At 39.6% G+C, this 12775-nt stretch overlaps 1 protein-coding gene across 3 annotated transcripts in view; it reads right to left on the reverse strand.

The window, feature by feature from the left end:
• col7a1 (collagen, type VII, alpha 1) overlaps positions 1-12775 on the reverse strand; it is a 62186-nt gene that overhangs the window by 16946 nt on the left and 32465 nt on the right. For 2 of the 3 annotated variants that reach the window (XM_086292324.1, XM_086292323.1), the window contains exons 74-91: positions 12473-12682; positions 12358-12393; positions 12221-12265; positions 12013-12129; positions 11853-11924; positions 11356-11400; positions 10911-10946; positions 8584-8619; positions 8461-8505; positions 8339-8371; positions 8153-8215; positions 7979-8014; positions 7331-7411; positions 7174-7242; positions 2004-2039; positions 1832-1891; positions 1673-1717; positions 1552-1587 (exon numbers count right to left, since the gene is read on the reverse strand). In XM_086292324.1, the coding sequence (XP_086148450.1) occupies positions 1552-1587; positions 1673-1717; positions 1832-1891; positions 2004-2039; positions 7174-7242; positions 7331-7411; positions 7979-8014; positions 8153-8215; positions 8339-8371; positions 8461-8505; positions 8584-8619; positions 10911-10946; positions 11356-11400; positions 11853-11924; positions 12013-12129; positions 12221-12265; positions 12358-12393; positions 12473-12682 (1101 nt within the window). Of the gene's footprint in view, positions 1-1551; positions 1588-1672; positions 1718-1831; positions 1892-2003; positions 2040-7173; positions 7243-7330; positions 7412-7978; positions 8015-8152; positions 8216-8338; positions 8372-8460; positions 8506-8583; positions 8620-10555; positions 10592-10910; positions 10947-11355; positions 11401-11852; positions 11925-12012; positions 12130-12220; positions 12266-12357; positions 12394-12472; positions 12683-12775 lie in introns of all 3 variants that reach the window. The other variant, XM_086292325.1, reaches the window with a different exon arrangement.

Raw genomic sequence — 12775 nt, forward strand, 5'->3', positions numbered from 1 at the left:
TATATTTGTATCAACAGGAAATTAGTCAAAGTAAAAGAGAAAAATATTAATGAATGAATTGCTGTTTCATAAATTTATTGTGCAGATTTAGAAATATTTCATAAATGTTCCAGTTTCAGGTTGTGAGAACCGTTAATGTGTTTTTTTGAAAACCTCAAAACCAACAAATCATTAAAATCTTGCACATCACAGTCGTCTGGGCAAAGACAGTAAAAACAGGAATAGCAATTTCAATGTCCTTGTGACTAGAAAAAGCAGTGTTTGCCCCTGATTGCTTTGACATTTTATTTGCATTCAGATGAAAGATTCAGGTGATAGATTGAAAGAAGTTGCAGCAACCAGCTTGTTGCTCTTTGGTTCAGAACCGTTGGCTGACCCCATTCAATTGCAAGGTGCTGCACAGGTCGTGTGGTGGGAAGCAAACTTTCTCCAAATAAATAACATCCAAATGAGACTGACTTCAATCACTCTCAGACACGCTGGAATAGGAATGCAAATAACTGCTGTCCGAGATATCCAGATATGTGAAATCTGAAAGTCAGTTTACAAAAATTTGTAACACGTCTCTTTGCAATATGAGATACAACTCATCTAGTTTCCAGCTGGTTGCATTCTGGTTATATTTCTATATAAAAGCAAGGTTGAAAAGCCTTATGTCATTTTTTTTATAGTTAAATTGCCATAGTGGAACAACTACGTCACTATTTTCTGTTTCAGCTCTATGAGGTTCTGTTTAGTAATTACTGCCATGTTCTGTGTAATGTGAATTCCTGTGTATGTAGGCAGCAACAGATAGCAACAGATTTGAGATTTCCACCAATTTATCTCAGTTAATCACTGTATTTTCACAAACAGATGGTGTGTAATTGCTCATTTGACCCCATTCAATCACAAACTGGTAGAAGACCGACTCCATCTTGTTGCTCTTTCGTCACTTTAAAGACAGCAGCTGACTCTGCGTGGTCACAGACCTGGGCTTCAACTTGGAAGGAACAATTTCAAAGCCAACAACAATGCAAACGCATTTACACAAAGTGCAACAATTGTCTCCAGCCTGGGTTTTCTCTAGTGTGACTGTAGCATTAGATACACTGTCTATAGACCAGTGTTTCCCCAATGTGTGGGCTCTAGTGAGCCATAAAGGTGTAGCATAAGAGGTCATTTAGTTGTCTTTTACAATGTTGTAATTTCTTAATAAGTGCTGGCCGTGTACGCCGTTGTTGGGTTTTCTCCTCTTATTACATACACATATGCATATAATATACATTTTATTGTTTTGCTCTAATATTTATCAAGGCATAGAAGACATTTTAAAAATATAAAACTGTTCAAAATTTGATGAATTTTCCCAAAAAATAAAAACAGTGACTTTAATATCATCGACTATAATGGATCACTGGATTTATGTGAAATTACACAAAATTACACACTACTATTGGCATCAGCATTGCAAATCTTCCATAAAAGCATAAACACTATGACTAAGAGTTCATTAAAAAATCTAATATGACTTTTTGAAATCCAGTTGGGCAGTGGAAGTTGATTACTCACATCTTCTCCAGGTTCTCCTGATTCACCAGCTTGTCCCTTGTATGACAACAGACAGCACATTGTGTACCTTCATATTTGTATATGTAAGTGCATCATTATTTTGTCCCATTATCGTACTCACTCTTTCTCCTTTGATGCCAGCAACACCTTTGTCTCCCTTGTTACCCTAAATGACAGCAGTTGTGCATTCAGATATACAATTTTAATGAAAAAGCACTTAACATTTCCAGTCGGTCCCTCTCACTCACTGAGGGGGAGCTTGCAGTTTGGTCAGACTCACCTTTTCACCAATTGGACCTCTCTCTCCAGCTGTGCCTGGCAGCGTTAAACCAGGAGGACCCTGCATCAATCAGAACCAGGAAAGTGCTGTAAGCTGCATTCGTAAATGCTGCTCTATTGCGTCACTTCATGCTGCAGCTACTTCCACATTAATGGCAATAGGAGTGACTCACCCTCTCTCCTTTGGGTCCAGGAGGTCCAGCCACAGCCTGTGTACAGAGTACAGAAGAAGGAGGAAAATAACAGTAATTACCTGCACAGCACGATGTGGGTTGTTGTTCATTAAAAGATGCCAACGTGTACCTAAAAGCTTTGGTATTAAGTATCATATTAGCTTAATCATCTTTGCTTCTAGCTCTCGAAGATTAAGAGCCTGAATGTCTTCAGGACGGACAGCCAACAAATGCACACTCACTGTTTAAGAATAGCACAGCAGACTGTGAAAACATTTGAAAATCTATTCAGCTTCACTGCCAAAAGCCTGCAGATGCAAGTCCAGTGTGTCTTATCACTTGTACACAACAATATTTTAAAGGTAATTTAAGAAAGACTGGATTGTAAGGGACTGATTCAAAAAATGCTTAAATCCAGAAGTTACTTCGTGATAAAATTCTGTTTTTATTTGTGGTGTTCAAACATGTTTCACCACAATGATAAGGAAGAATAAAGGAAGCAAAGTGGAATAAACGAAGCACATTATGGAGTGTGACAGACAAACTACAAAAGTACTGTGCTTCAGAACACAGGCATCGCTTCCTGTTAAAAAGGGAGTTCTTCCTCCCTGCTGTCGTTTGCTTGCTCACCGGAGATCACCAGGTCATTGAGCTTTTCTCTCTCATATCACATTGTTTTTACCTTAAAATATAAAGCAGCTAAAGATCATTCTTGTTGTGAGCTGGACACAAAAAAAACAAAAAAAACAATGTGAAGTAAAACATCTTCACAAATCAGGTGAGGATTATTGCAGGGATTCTCAAAGTTTAGTGACATACTGCCAGTTTGGGAAGGCAGCATGTGCCTGATTGCCGAAGAGGAAAAAGTTGTATGTACTCTTATGTAGTCATTTTTTATTCTGGCTTTTATTTTAATAACCATGATCTTCTTTGAAATTTCTGGTGTTACAGGAAGTCTGGAAATTTCTGTAAGTCAAGCGAGTGAGCGCAACCCTTAAGTGAAGAGTGTGTGTGTGTGTGTGTGTGTGTGTGTGTGTGTGTGTGTGTGTGTGTGTGTGTAGCTGTGACAACAAATGTTGGAGAGAAATCCTGAGCAGATGAACAAGTTGTATATAGCAGGTTATCAGAGTCACTCAAGAAACTGAGTGAATATAACCATTCAGGAAAAAAAATGAAAACAAATCCATTTCATAAGTCGTTTTATTTTTCATGTCTTTCACTAAATGCATCTTCTTCAGTGTTGTCGGGCATCGGAAGTGAACCAGTTCATGGCAACACGGACAATACCGGTGCTTTTTGAATGTTTTCTATACGTTGAAGCTAAAACGCTGAATTACTAATGTTTGCAAAAGCATGCCATAATGTGTCTGTGAAGGTTCTCGGTCAACCAGGTCATCGTAGTCTAAGGAGCTTGGAAAGAAAAGCATCTGGACTTCTTTATGTTTCCTTGAAGACGTTTCACCTCTGAATTCAAGCAACTTAAAGAAATCCAGACGCTTTTCTCTTTTCTCTCCAAGCTCCTTAGACCATGCCATGCTCTTTGTTGACTTTAGCTCTGCTTTCAATACGATACTCCCGGACAGACTAATAGTTAAACTGCTGGAAATCGGACTTCCTTCTATTGCCTGCTGCTGGATCAGAGACTTCCTCTCAGACCGTGTACAGAGAGTTAGAGTGGGGCTCTTCTTTCCTCAGCCCTCAGCCTCAACACCGGCTCTCCACAAGGCTGTGTACTGAGTCCTCTACTGTACACTCTGTACACACATGACTGTGTTAATACCCACCCAGACAGAGTCATCAAGTTTGCAGATGATACCACTGTGGTGGGGCTCATCTCTGGGGAAGATGAGACGGCGTACAGAGCTGAAGTTCAGAGGCTGACAGATTGGTGTGTAGACAACAACCTGGACCTCAATACCACCAAGACAGAAGAACTGGTAGTCGACTTCAGAAGCAGGAAGTTTGAGCTGCAGCCTGTCAGCATCAACGGGGAGTGTGTGTAAAGGGTGTCCAGTTTCAAGTTTCTGGGTGTGCACATAGACACAGACCTCCAATGGAGCTCTAACATCTCTGCGGTTTTGAAGAAGGCCTAACAGCGTCTCCACTTTCTGAGAATCCTCAGAAAAATGGACCCGAAGAAGGAGCTGCTGACCGTCTTCTACCGCTGCTCCATTGAAAGTGTGCTGACATATTGCATCGGTGTGTGGTTCTCCAGCTGCACCACAGCACACAGAAAGGCACTCCAGAGGGTCATCAATATGGCCCAAAAAAATCCTTGGACATCCTCTTCCCTCCCTGAAGGACCTGTACAGCACTCACTGTCTCAAGAGGGCACGCAGCATCCTACAGGACGGTACACACCCAGGACACCGGGTGTTTAAGCTGCTGCCCTCTGGCAGGAGGTTCAGGCTGCTGAGGACAAATAGACTCAAGGACAGCTTTTACAACAGAGCAATACCCTGATCAATGCAAACAGCTGACCTGACTGGCTACCTACCTGGACTTTTTTTTGGGGGGCGGGGTAACAACGGTAAAAACAGTAACAATAATAATATTTATATTTATAACAAGTTGCAATAACAATTAATGTGCAATAATAACAGTGTGCAATACAAATACACTTATTCTTCTTTTTATTATATATAAGTTATTATACTGTGTTGTGTTGTTTGTGTTGCGCTGTGATGTGTCGTATCGGGCCGTGTTGTGTTATATGTAGTGCCGACGTAGGACAGTTTTCCAATTTCATTGTACTACTGTACTATGTATGACTGTGCAATGACAATAAAGAGTTATATTATCTTATCTTATAATGTCTTTTGTTAAAGAAGCTCCAAGTTAATGGGCTTGAAAAGCATGTGGCATTGTAATAGTTTACGTTTGCCTGAATGTTTGCGTCCCGAGATTAAATGAACAGAACCAAATTATGTTTTAAAATATAGGGTAACTCAGAATTTTGAAACACTGCGTTTCAAAAATTGAAAAAACAAGCAGCTGGTATTGTTCTTAAAAACAAATTAGTTAATTCCAGCACTGTAACACACACTTCATTCTAGACTGTACACTATGTTAATGTAAACCCCTTATAAAGGGTGGAAAAATTCAACACCATAACAGCCTGCCATTAAAACAAATCAGATTTGCTGAGACTGAATTGGAGGAAATTCATTACAAAAAGTAACAGTTTAATTAGAGCTTATGCCACAATTAAAACTATTAATGTACACTGTTTTTTCTTTATTAGAAATTTTTAAAAGAATCCATCAAACAATCAGTAATAAAAACTCAAGTCACATTAAAGTGTGGAAAATGTGATAATGTGAGAAGCAGTTAACAGGGAACATTGTGTAAGTGTCCTTCTCTGTCATTTTTAGTTTTCATCTGCAAGAATTTGGCTTAATTTCCATCCTCACTGACAGAATCAACACAAGGAAGCCAAACAATCCCCTTTAACAGATGTCTCCCATCATTCGTTAACAGTATACCAATGTTCATCCAGCACAGCTGTTTGAGCATGATCATTTTTGATTAGGTTTATCATTATATTAGTGGTTAAAATAGAATAAACTACAAGGCACAGCAACTGCCCAACAAGTCAATAATAAACTCCTGGTATACAAAGATGTCTTACTTCACACAGGGTTTCATTTCCCAATCGAAAAACAATAAAACTGTGGAACAAAAATCCATGGATCAATAAAAAAACAAAAACAAATTAACTTTAAAGTGACAGACAGTGCACATAAAAAAGGAATGGCATTTGACCTAACGCATGTGAACCCATCTGTCAGCCACGGTGGTTGTGTTAAAGCCTGGCCTTCAGCATGGAGAGCTGCCAATAGATGTGGCACACTGGAATTCATCAAGGATTTTAATGCTGATGAAAGCAAAAGGATGAATGCAGAGGTATAGGTCTGTGTCATCCATTCAGCTGGAAAACGACTGCAAACATACAATACTTACAATAGGGTCTGGAGACTATCTGTTAATGATTTAATTTATAATGATGAGAACATTTTTGTGCAGGGATGTTTAGTCATATAACAGATTAACACAGCTGACACTTTGCACAGGAAGCTTGAATTCTTCTATTACCATAAAGTCCCACCATATCCAGTTTATTATAGGAAAGCATAAACTGGAGACACGGCCTACTGTAAAATAAAACACATGGTCTTAGAGAGAAATTAAGATTAAATACTCAAAAAAGACTTTTTTTAACACCCCAGAGATACTGCTTTGTGTTTCACCTATTCGGGAATTAGCGACCACTCCAAACAGCTCAAAATGTCCAAGGTTAGAAGAGCACAGTTGGCCTGACTGTTTAAATATGCAGAGGCAGAAATGTGTTCAGACAGAAATGAGAGCAGGTCCACATTTATCTGGCATTACTCCACAACACAATTTATGATTGCGTTTGACCTCATGAATTACAGTTTCCAGTTCCAACGACCCCAAAATTCTCCAATTGCTCTGACAATATACTGGCTCTCAATCAAACCTTTTCCATATTAAATTCTTAGATTATCCTCATGTGTCACATTGCCAGTCAGCATAATTAAACCATCTCAGCATCATAGCTATCATCTACAAATAAAACAGTAGTACTCCAGTTTCTCTTTAAGAAGAGTGGACTTACAGGGGAACACATCTGGAACCCACTGGGGCTATGGTTCATGCTTTAAGATGCAGCTGTGGCTAAGATGGTACAGCGGTCATCGAATTATTGGAAAGTTGGTGGATCAGCCTTCCAATGGGTCGACTCCCTGACTTCTCCGGTCCACATGACAAAGTATTGTTGGGGAAGATATTGAACCCTGAGTTCTCGCCATTGGAGAGTGAGATTGTGTCTGAATGTTAGATAAGTACTTAGGCGTAGAAAAAAAAGGTGCTCTGTGAATGAGACTGTGTTCAACCGAGTAGAAACGCATTGTGTAACTACCAGTCCATTTACCATTTACTGCTCCTAAAGAAGGACTCAGAATAGAACCCCTGGTGTCAGATAAAAGCTCTTCAATCTAATAATAACGCTATACTTTTTAAAATTATTACTTCATACAACAAACCATTCTGTAGCTTGGATTATATCCGATAAAAACAACCAAAAAACTAGCTGCATTTTCTGTGTCTCTTAGAAAGATATTGCTCGCTAGACGCAACATCTGCTCACCTTCCCTGGAGGCCCGCTGTCTCCCTGCTCCCCCTTCAGCCCAGCCTGGCCTGGAGGTCCTGCAATGCCCTGAGGAACAAATTACACAATGTTAACACTGAGAAAAAAAACACTCAATAGTGCTGCCACCGGTGAGCAATATGACATAAACTCAAACCTGCTTTCCTGGTAATCCATGTATTCCTTCTTTGCCAGGCACCCCATCTCTTCCAGGAACACCAGGTTTTCCTGCTTCACCCTGAGGAGCAGAAATGCCTTAGCATATGCAGTGTTTATCACTCTCACACTGAAGATCATTTACTCATTCAAAATCTGAATCGATGCCTGTGTTAAATTCACATCTTTACATCATTGATCAGTTATGGTCTACACAATAAGACTCTAAATAATGCACACAATGCCAGATAAATGAACTTACATCTATTTTGCTTGATTTTCTTATCAAAGTATGCCAGCACTTATTTTCAGGTTATAAAAAAGCACTTCACATTTTAATATATTTAGTCTACAATAGTCAACATATTACACAAATCCAGCAGTGGATGTGTGAGAAAACCAGAAATAATAATGGTAGAAATGTTGATATATCCCCAAAAAAGAAAGAAGGGTCTGATATCCCAAAAAACCCTATGCAGCTCAAGCTGTCAGCAAAATCTTGGTACAGATGTTTTGGCATTTTCAGTTAATCACCTCCCTATTTTCAGCTACAACAAAACTGCCTGAGGGTCAAGACTTTTTTTCACGTTTACATTTCCTCACTGTGTCACACATTGCAGCCGCAGCAGGATTAAGACCAAATACGCACCACCTGCCCTGGCAGTCCCGGAGGCCCCTGTGGACCCTGCAGGGAGAAAAAAATTACAGTGGTACGAAGGAACACATTTTGATACACACCGTGAGATTTTAAATGAATTTCACGAGAAAACATGACAGAATTATTTTCCCCTGCTGAGAAGTTATGATTTGTGGGAACACATACCACAGCTCCTGGGGGACCTGCTGGTCCTGGCAGACCTGTGCTCCCCTGTGCACCAGGAGGACCCTGCAGAGATGAGAAATAAACTCACAGGGTTATCTGTTGTACATCACAACTGTGCACATTGTTATATTATTCGGTCCCGGAGAAATTTAATGCATTTTATATAAGATGTAAAATTTTTTATACCTGTACACCAACACCTGCTTCTCCTTGATTACCCTGTAAAAAACAAAAAGTTTTATGAGTTTGATAAACAAACAAAAATCTACTTGTTGTACACTAAAGTTTTGATAATGTAGTGAACTCACCTTTACACCGGGTGGACCTGGCAGCCCAGCGGGACCCATGGGACCCTGTTAAAAACACATCATCAACGTTGGTAACTGTTAATAAGAGTCTTTGAATGTGTGTGACATGTTTGTCATACTTACAGTCGGCCCCATAATGCCTGGCTCTCCTGGGTTTCCCTATAAGCAAAGTCACAAAGTCACATAAAAAATTGAACATCTGCACACAGGCCACATGCTAAAGGAATGGGGTTTTTTTTTTACATTTTTAAAAGCTAAATGGCTTTGTTCCTGAGAGTTATGTAAGAATGTCAGCCGTGTCTGTCGGTCGCTAAATATAACTTTCTGCTAGGAGTTTCCATTCACAGCAGTCCCAGTGAGATGATCACTGATACAGAAACAAGTAATTCTGCATTTGACTGCTCCAAAAAACAACCAAATGAGTGAATATTAAACTGTGTACAGATCAGCTAATGAGTTTATGTATTTTTGAGGTGTCTCTTTCAAGTCTTTAACTCTAAGTTAAATGACTACTGGTAGTAGCTTTATATGTAACAAAGTGATGTTTTCATCCAACTCTGAGTAGCAAAATCCAGAGCTGAAAAATGACGCCAAAGGTTAAGCTTATGAAACACAAAACTGAGGCAGGTTCCAAAATTGAGTACATATATATATATATATATATATATATATATATATATATATATATATATATTTTTTTTTTTTTAATTTATTTATTTTTAACAATGATTAGCAGCTATCTATTAACTGCATTTTATATCCATCAATCCTTAGGTAAAAAATGATCACTTAAAAAGAAAAATCCTAAAACTGAGGCTTCAGATTTAAAGGTTAAAAACCCATACATGTTAAAATGATAAAATGTACAGATAATTTAAAAAAATGGTAGCCTTTAATGCTAATTTTAGTTGTCATAATAATGTAATGAACTCATTTTTTAATATAACTTACTTATTAAAATTTTTATTCAGGCTTAAATAGGCTAAAAGTCTGCCCCAGTGTTTGACGCATGCTTTTACATATACTACCTTTTTTGTACCCATGCAATCTATAGATCATCTTGCTTACCAAGCAAGCTAGCATCAGCTGATAACTTCACCCTCTCATTCAATTCAATTTTATTTATGTAGGTCCAAATCACAACAACACTCGCTTAAGCTGCTTCATATTGTAAGGTAAAGACCCTACAATAATACAGAGAAAACTCCAGCAAACAGATGAGTAAAAACTTGGAGACAGTGGGAAAGAAAGACTTTGGCTAGATCAATTTTTGTATACAGTCAACTCCCAGGAAGCAAGCAAATAACTTTCATTTTCAAAATGTAGAACTATTCCTTTAGGCAACATATTTATGCATAAATATGTTTAGAAAAATTGAGTACATGTACATGTCTCTATAGGAAACATAAAATACAAGCACTTAATTGATGGACAACAGGTAGAACAATACAAACAGATTATCTGAAATGTCAACAAGGAGACATTTGCATGGTAAGCTCTGAAAAATCAGCACTGTGCAAGGGATAAGCAAACAACAGACATCAGGCACAGCTGCATGCATGATAAGCAGATTCGAGCGAATCATCAACCGTACTTTCTGGAGTGCACCCAGTTTAGTATTCCCCACACTACTGTACATAAGAGCTGCGGCTGAGGATGTCAGCCGACTTGCTTTCATCTCGTTTAACAAATTTATGGTATTTTACACATTTAAATTATTTGCTTCAAAATGTAGTCCTTGAGTTTGACATAGATCCTTTTGGACATTTCATGAGGAACAGTTCGAGGTCTGACTCTTATCCCAGACCTCAGCTCCCAGAATCATGATTCTAATAAGAATGAATTAAGATTAAAGAGGTGAAATTTGCCTGGGAGGTACATGACAATGAGTGCATCCCGATGACAGGTTGTGCTCCTGGTGTTAAATCATGCTTTATTTTTTACCCTGCTTGCTTTGTAAGCTATTGCCCATCAGCGTCTTATCAGTTTTGGTCGAATCCTAATTATATCTGATACTACAAGGACAGATTCTCCAAACCTTTTACACCTATTTCCCCAAAAGCTCAAGCATGCCAGCCATCAGCAGAGAACCTACCGGTCTGCCTAGAACTCCTGGGAACCCAGGGAAGCCCTGGAGAAATGACAGACAAAGGAAAGTGGATGACAGGAGGGAGGGGGGGGACAGGTGGGTGGAGAACAGTGACGAAAAAGGGGAAACGAACAACACACACAAAAGGAAATGGACATAGATAAGACGCACACAGGTAGAGAGAGAAAGTTAAAGAGTGAGGCGTTAGTCGCACAGCTGCACGTGGTTATTGCCTAAGGATCTACGAAGCCTCGGCCCAAGGAGGGAAACAGCTCCGTTGGCTTTGAACTTGCAGCCAGCCTGCAGCTTTAACTCTGCAGATCAAGCCTAAAAGAAGCAGACTGTGTTACTGGTTACTCACTGGTTGGCCTCGAGGACCAGCAGGCCCTGTTGAACCCTGCTCAGACACGCAGGGAAGGAAAACAAAAAGTGTGAGGAATATTTTCCTTTATCTTTCCTTGGTTTTACCATGACTGATGATAACCATGACTTACAGAATTTCCCCAAAGTGTGTTTTGGGGAAAAAAGATGAAACTTTAATGTGTTCTTTGTAGAGATGTGGTTCCTACTTGTTACATACTTTGAAAACAATAGATTATAGGCTCATTATGTCTGTGAATGATTATCAGTGATATAAGGAAATACACACACTTACCAAGTCAGCTGAAATTAATGTATAGAATACATATTTACAAAATCAATGCTATATCGTTTTCACTATGACAATTTGAAAGTACAGTGTTGTAAGAGTCAAGTTAACTTTCAGAAACCTCTGCCACACATCCCGCAGGGAGCAGTCCACTTACCGGTTTCCCATCCTGGCCCGGTTTTCCAGTCTCTCCTGGTGTTCCCTGCAATTGCAAGCCACACATCTGTATGCTGACAAATCTCATAAGAGTATCATAATAGTTTTATATTAGACTGAATAACACTTTCACGCAATTTAGCTGAACATCAACAAATATGAACACAACAGGTCATCTTTACGTTTCAGTTTTGCAAGATAAACAAGAAACAATGTTTTAATTAGTGGGAATTTAAGGAGGCGGAAGAGAAATTTTATTAGCTTTAGACATAGCTTGACTAACTGTTTCCCCATGCTTACAGTCTTTGCACTAAGCTAAGCCAACCAGCAGCCTTCAATAGTGTAATATTTAGTGGACAGATGTTAGGATCACATCTTTTCATCACTGATCTTCCTAACAAGCAGGAGGTGGTAGTCAGAATATTTAAAACACATTTTGAGTTCATGATTAGAGTAACAAAATATTTTAATCAAGGCTCCATTTGAGAGGCAGCTCACCTGTGAGCCATCACGGCCTTTTTCTCCTGGCTCTCCTCTCTCACCTTTATCACCTCGAGGTCCCACGAAACCCTGTAAGGCGCATTCCAATTGTTTATTCATATTAAGACACATACGATGTGACATGACACAAGATGTGTGTAATATGCGTAAATCTTACGCGGTCTCCTTTAGGTCCTGACGGTCCTGTAGCACCAGGTTCTCCCTTCAACCCAGATACTCCAGGAGGGCCTCTAGCCCCAGGAGACCCAACCAGGACTGAGTCAGCAGATTCTCCCTATAAACCATAATCACATACATATGTGTATCCTTTTTTTATTCTACATTTACTAAATATCTTATCACAACAATAACTAAAACTATTTTACCTTTTGACCTGGCGGGCCAGCTGGTCCTGTTAATCCATCCCGACCCTGAGAAACAGAACAAACTATCAGTTAACTACAAGAACCAGAAAATTTACTAAAACAAGAAATGAAACCATCAACCTAATAAGAGGACTCACAGAATCTCCTCTGTCACCTTTCTCTCCTCTTTCCCCCTAAAAAACAAATATACAATGTCATCAGTGTGATGCCACAAAAAGAGACCCCATTTGGTTGCCCAACTCTCCTCTCCACCTTATCTCCTGGCCTTCCTGCCTCTCCTAGTTCCCCAGCTCGTCCAGGAAGACCTGGTATCCCTGGCTTGCCAGGCTCCCCAGCAGGCCCCGCAGGTCCCTCTGACCCTCGTTCGACAATGGCTCTTCCTGGAGGCCCCGCTGGTCCCACAGGTCCTCGGTCCCCTGCGTCTCCTTTGCCGCCCCTCTCTCCAGAAAAACCACGAGCACCCTAGGGCAAAACCAGAATAAAAAACGATTTCTCTATCAATTTCATTCGATTAATTACACTCTAAAGAAAAAATCCAAGCAAGATGCTTCATTC

Source organism: Aulonocara sp. 'chitande type north' Nkhata Bay, linkage group LG5 (genome assembly GCF_057382095.1).
Source record: "Aulonocara sp. 'chitande type north' Nkhata Bay isolate Kocher_YH1m ecotype deep benthic linkage group LG5, A_spYH_male_GT1.1, whole genome shotgun sequence".
Classification (NCBI taxonomy): domain Eukaryota; kingdom Metazoa; phylum Chordata; class Actinopteri; order Cichliformes; family Cichlidae; genus Aulonocara; species Aulonocara sp. 'chitande type north' Nkhata Bay.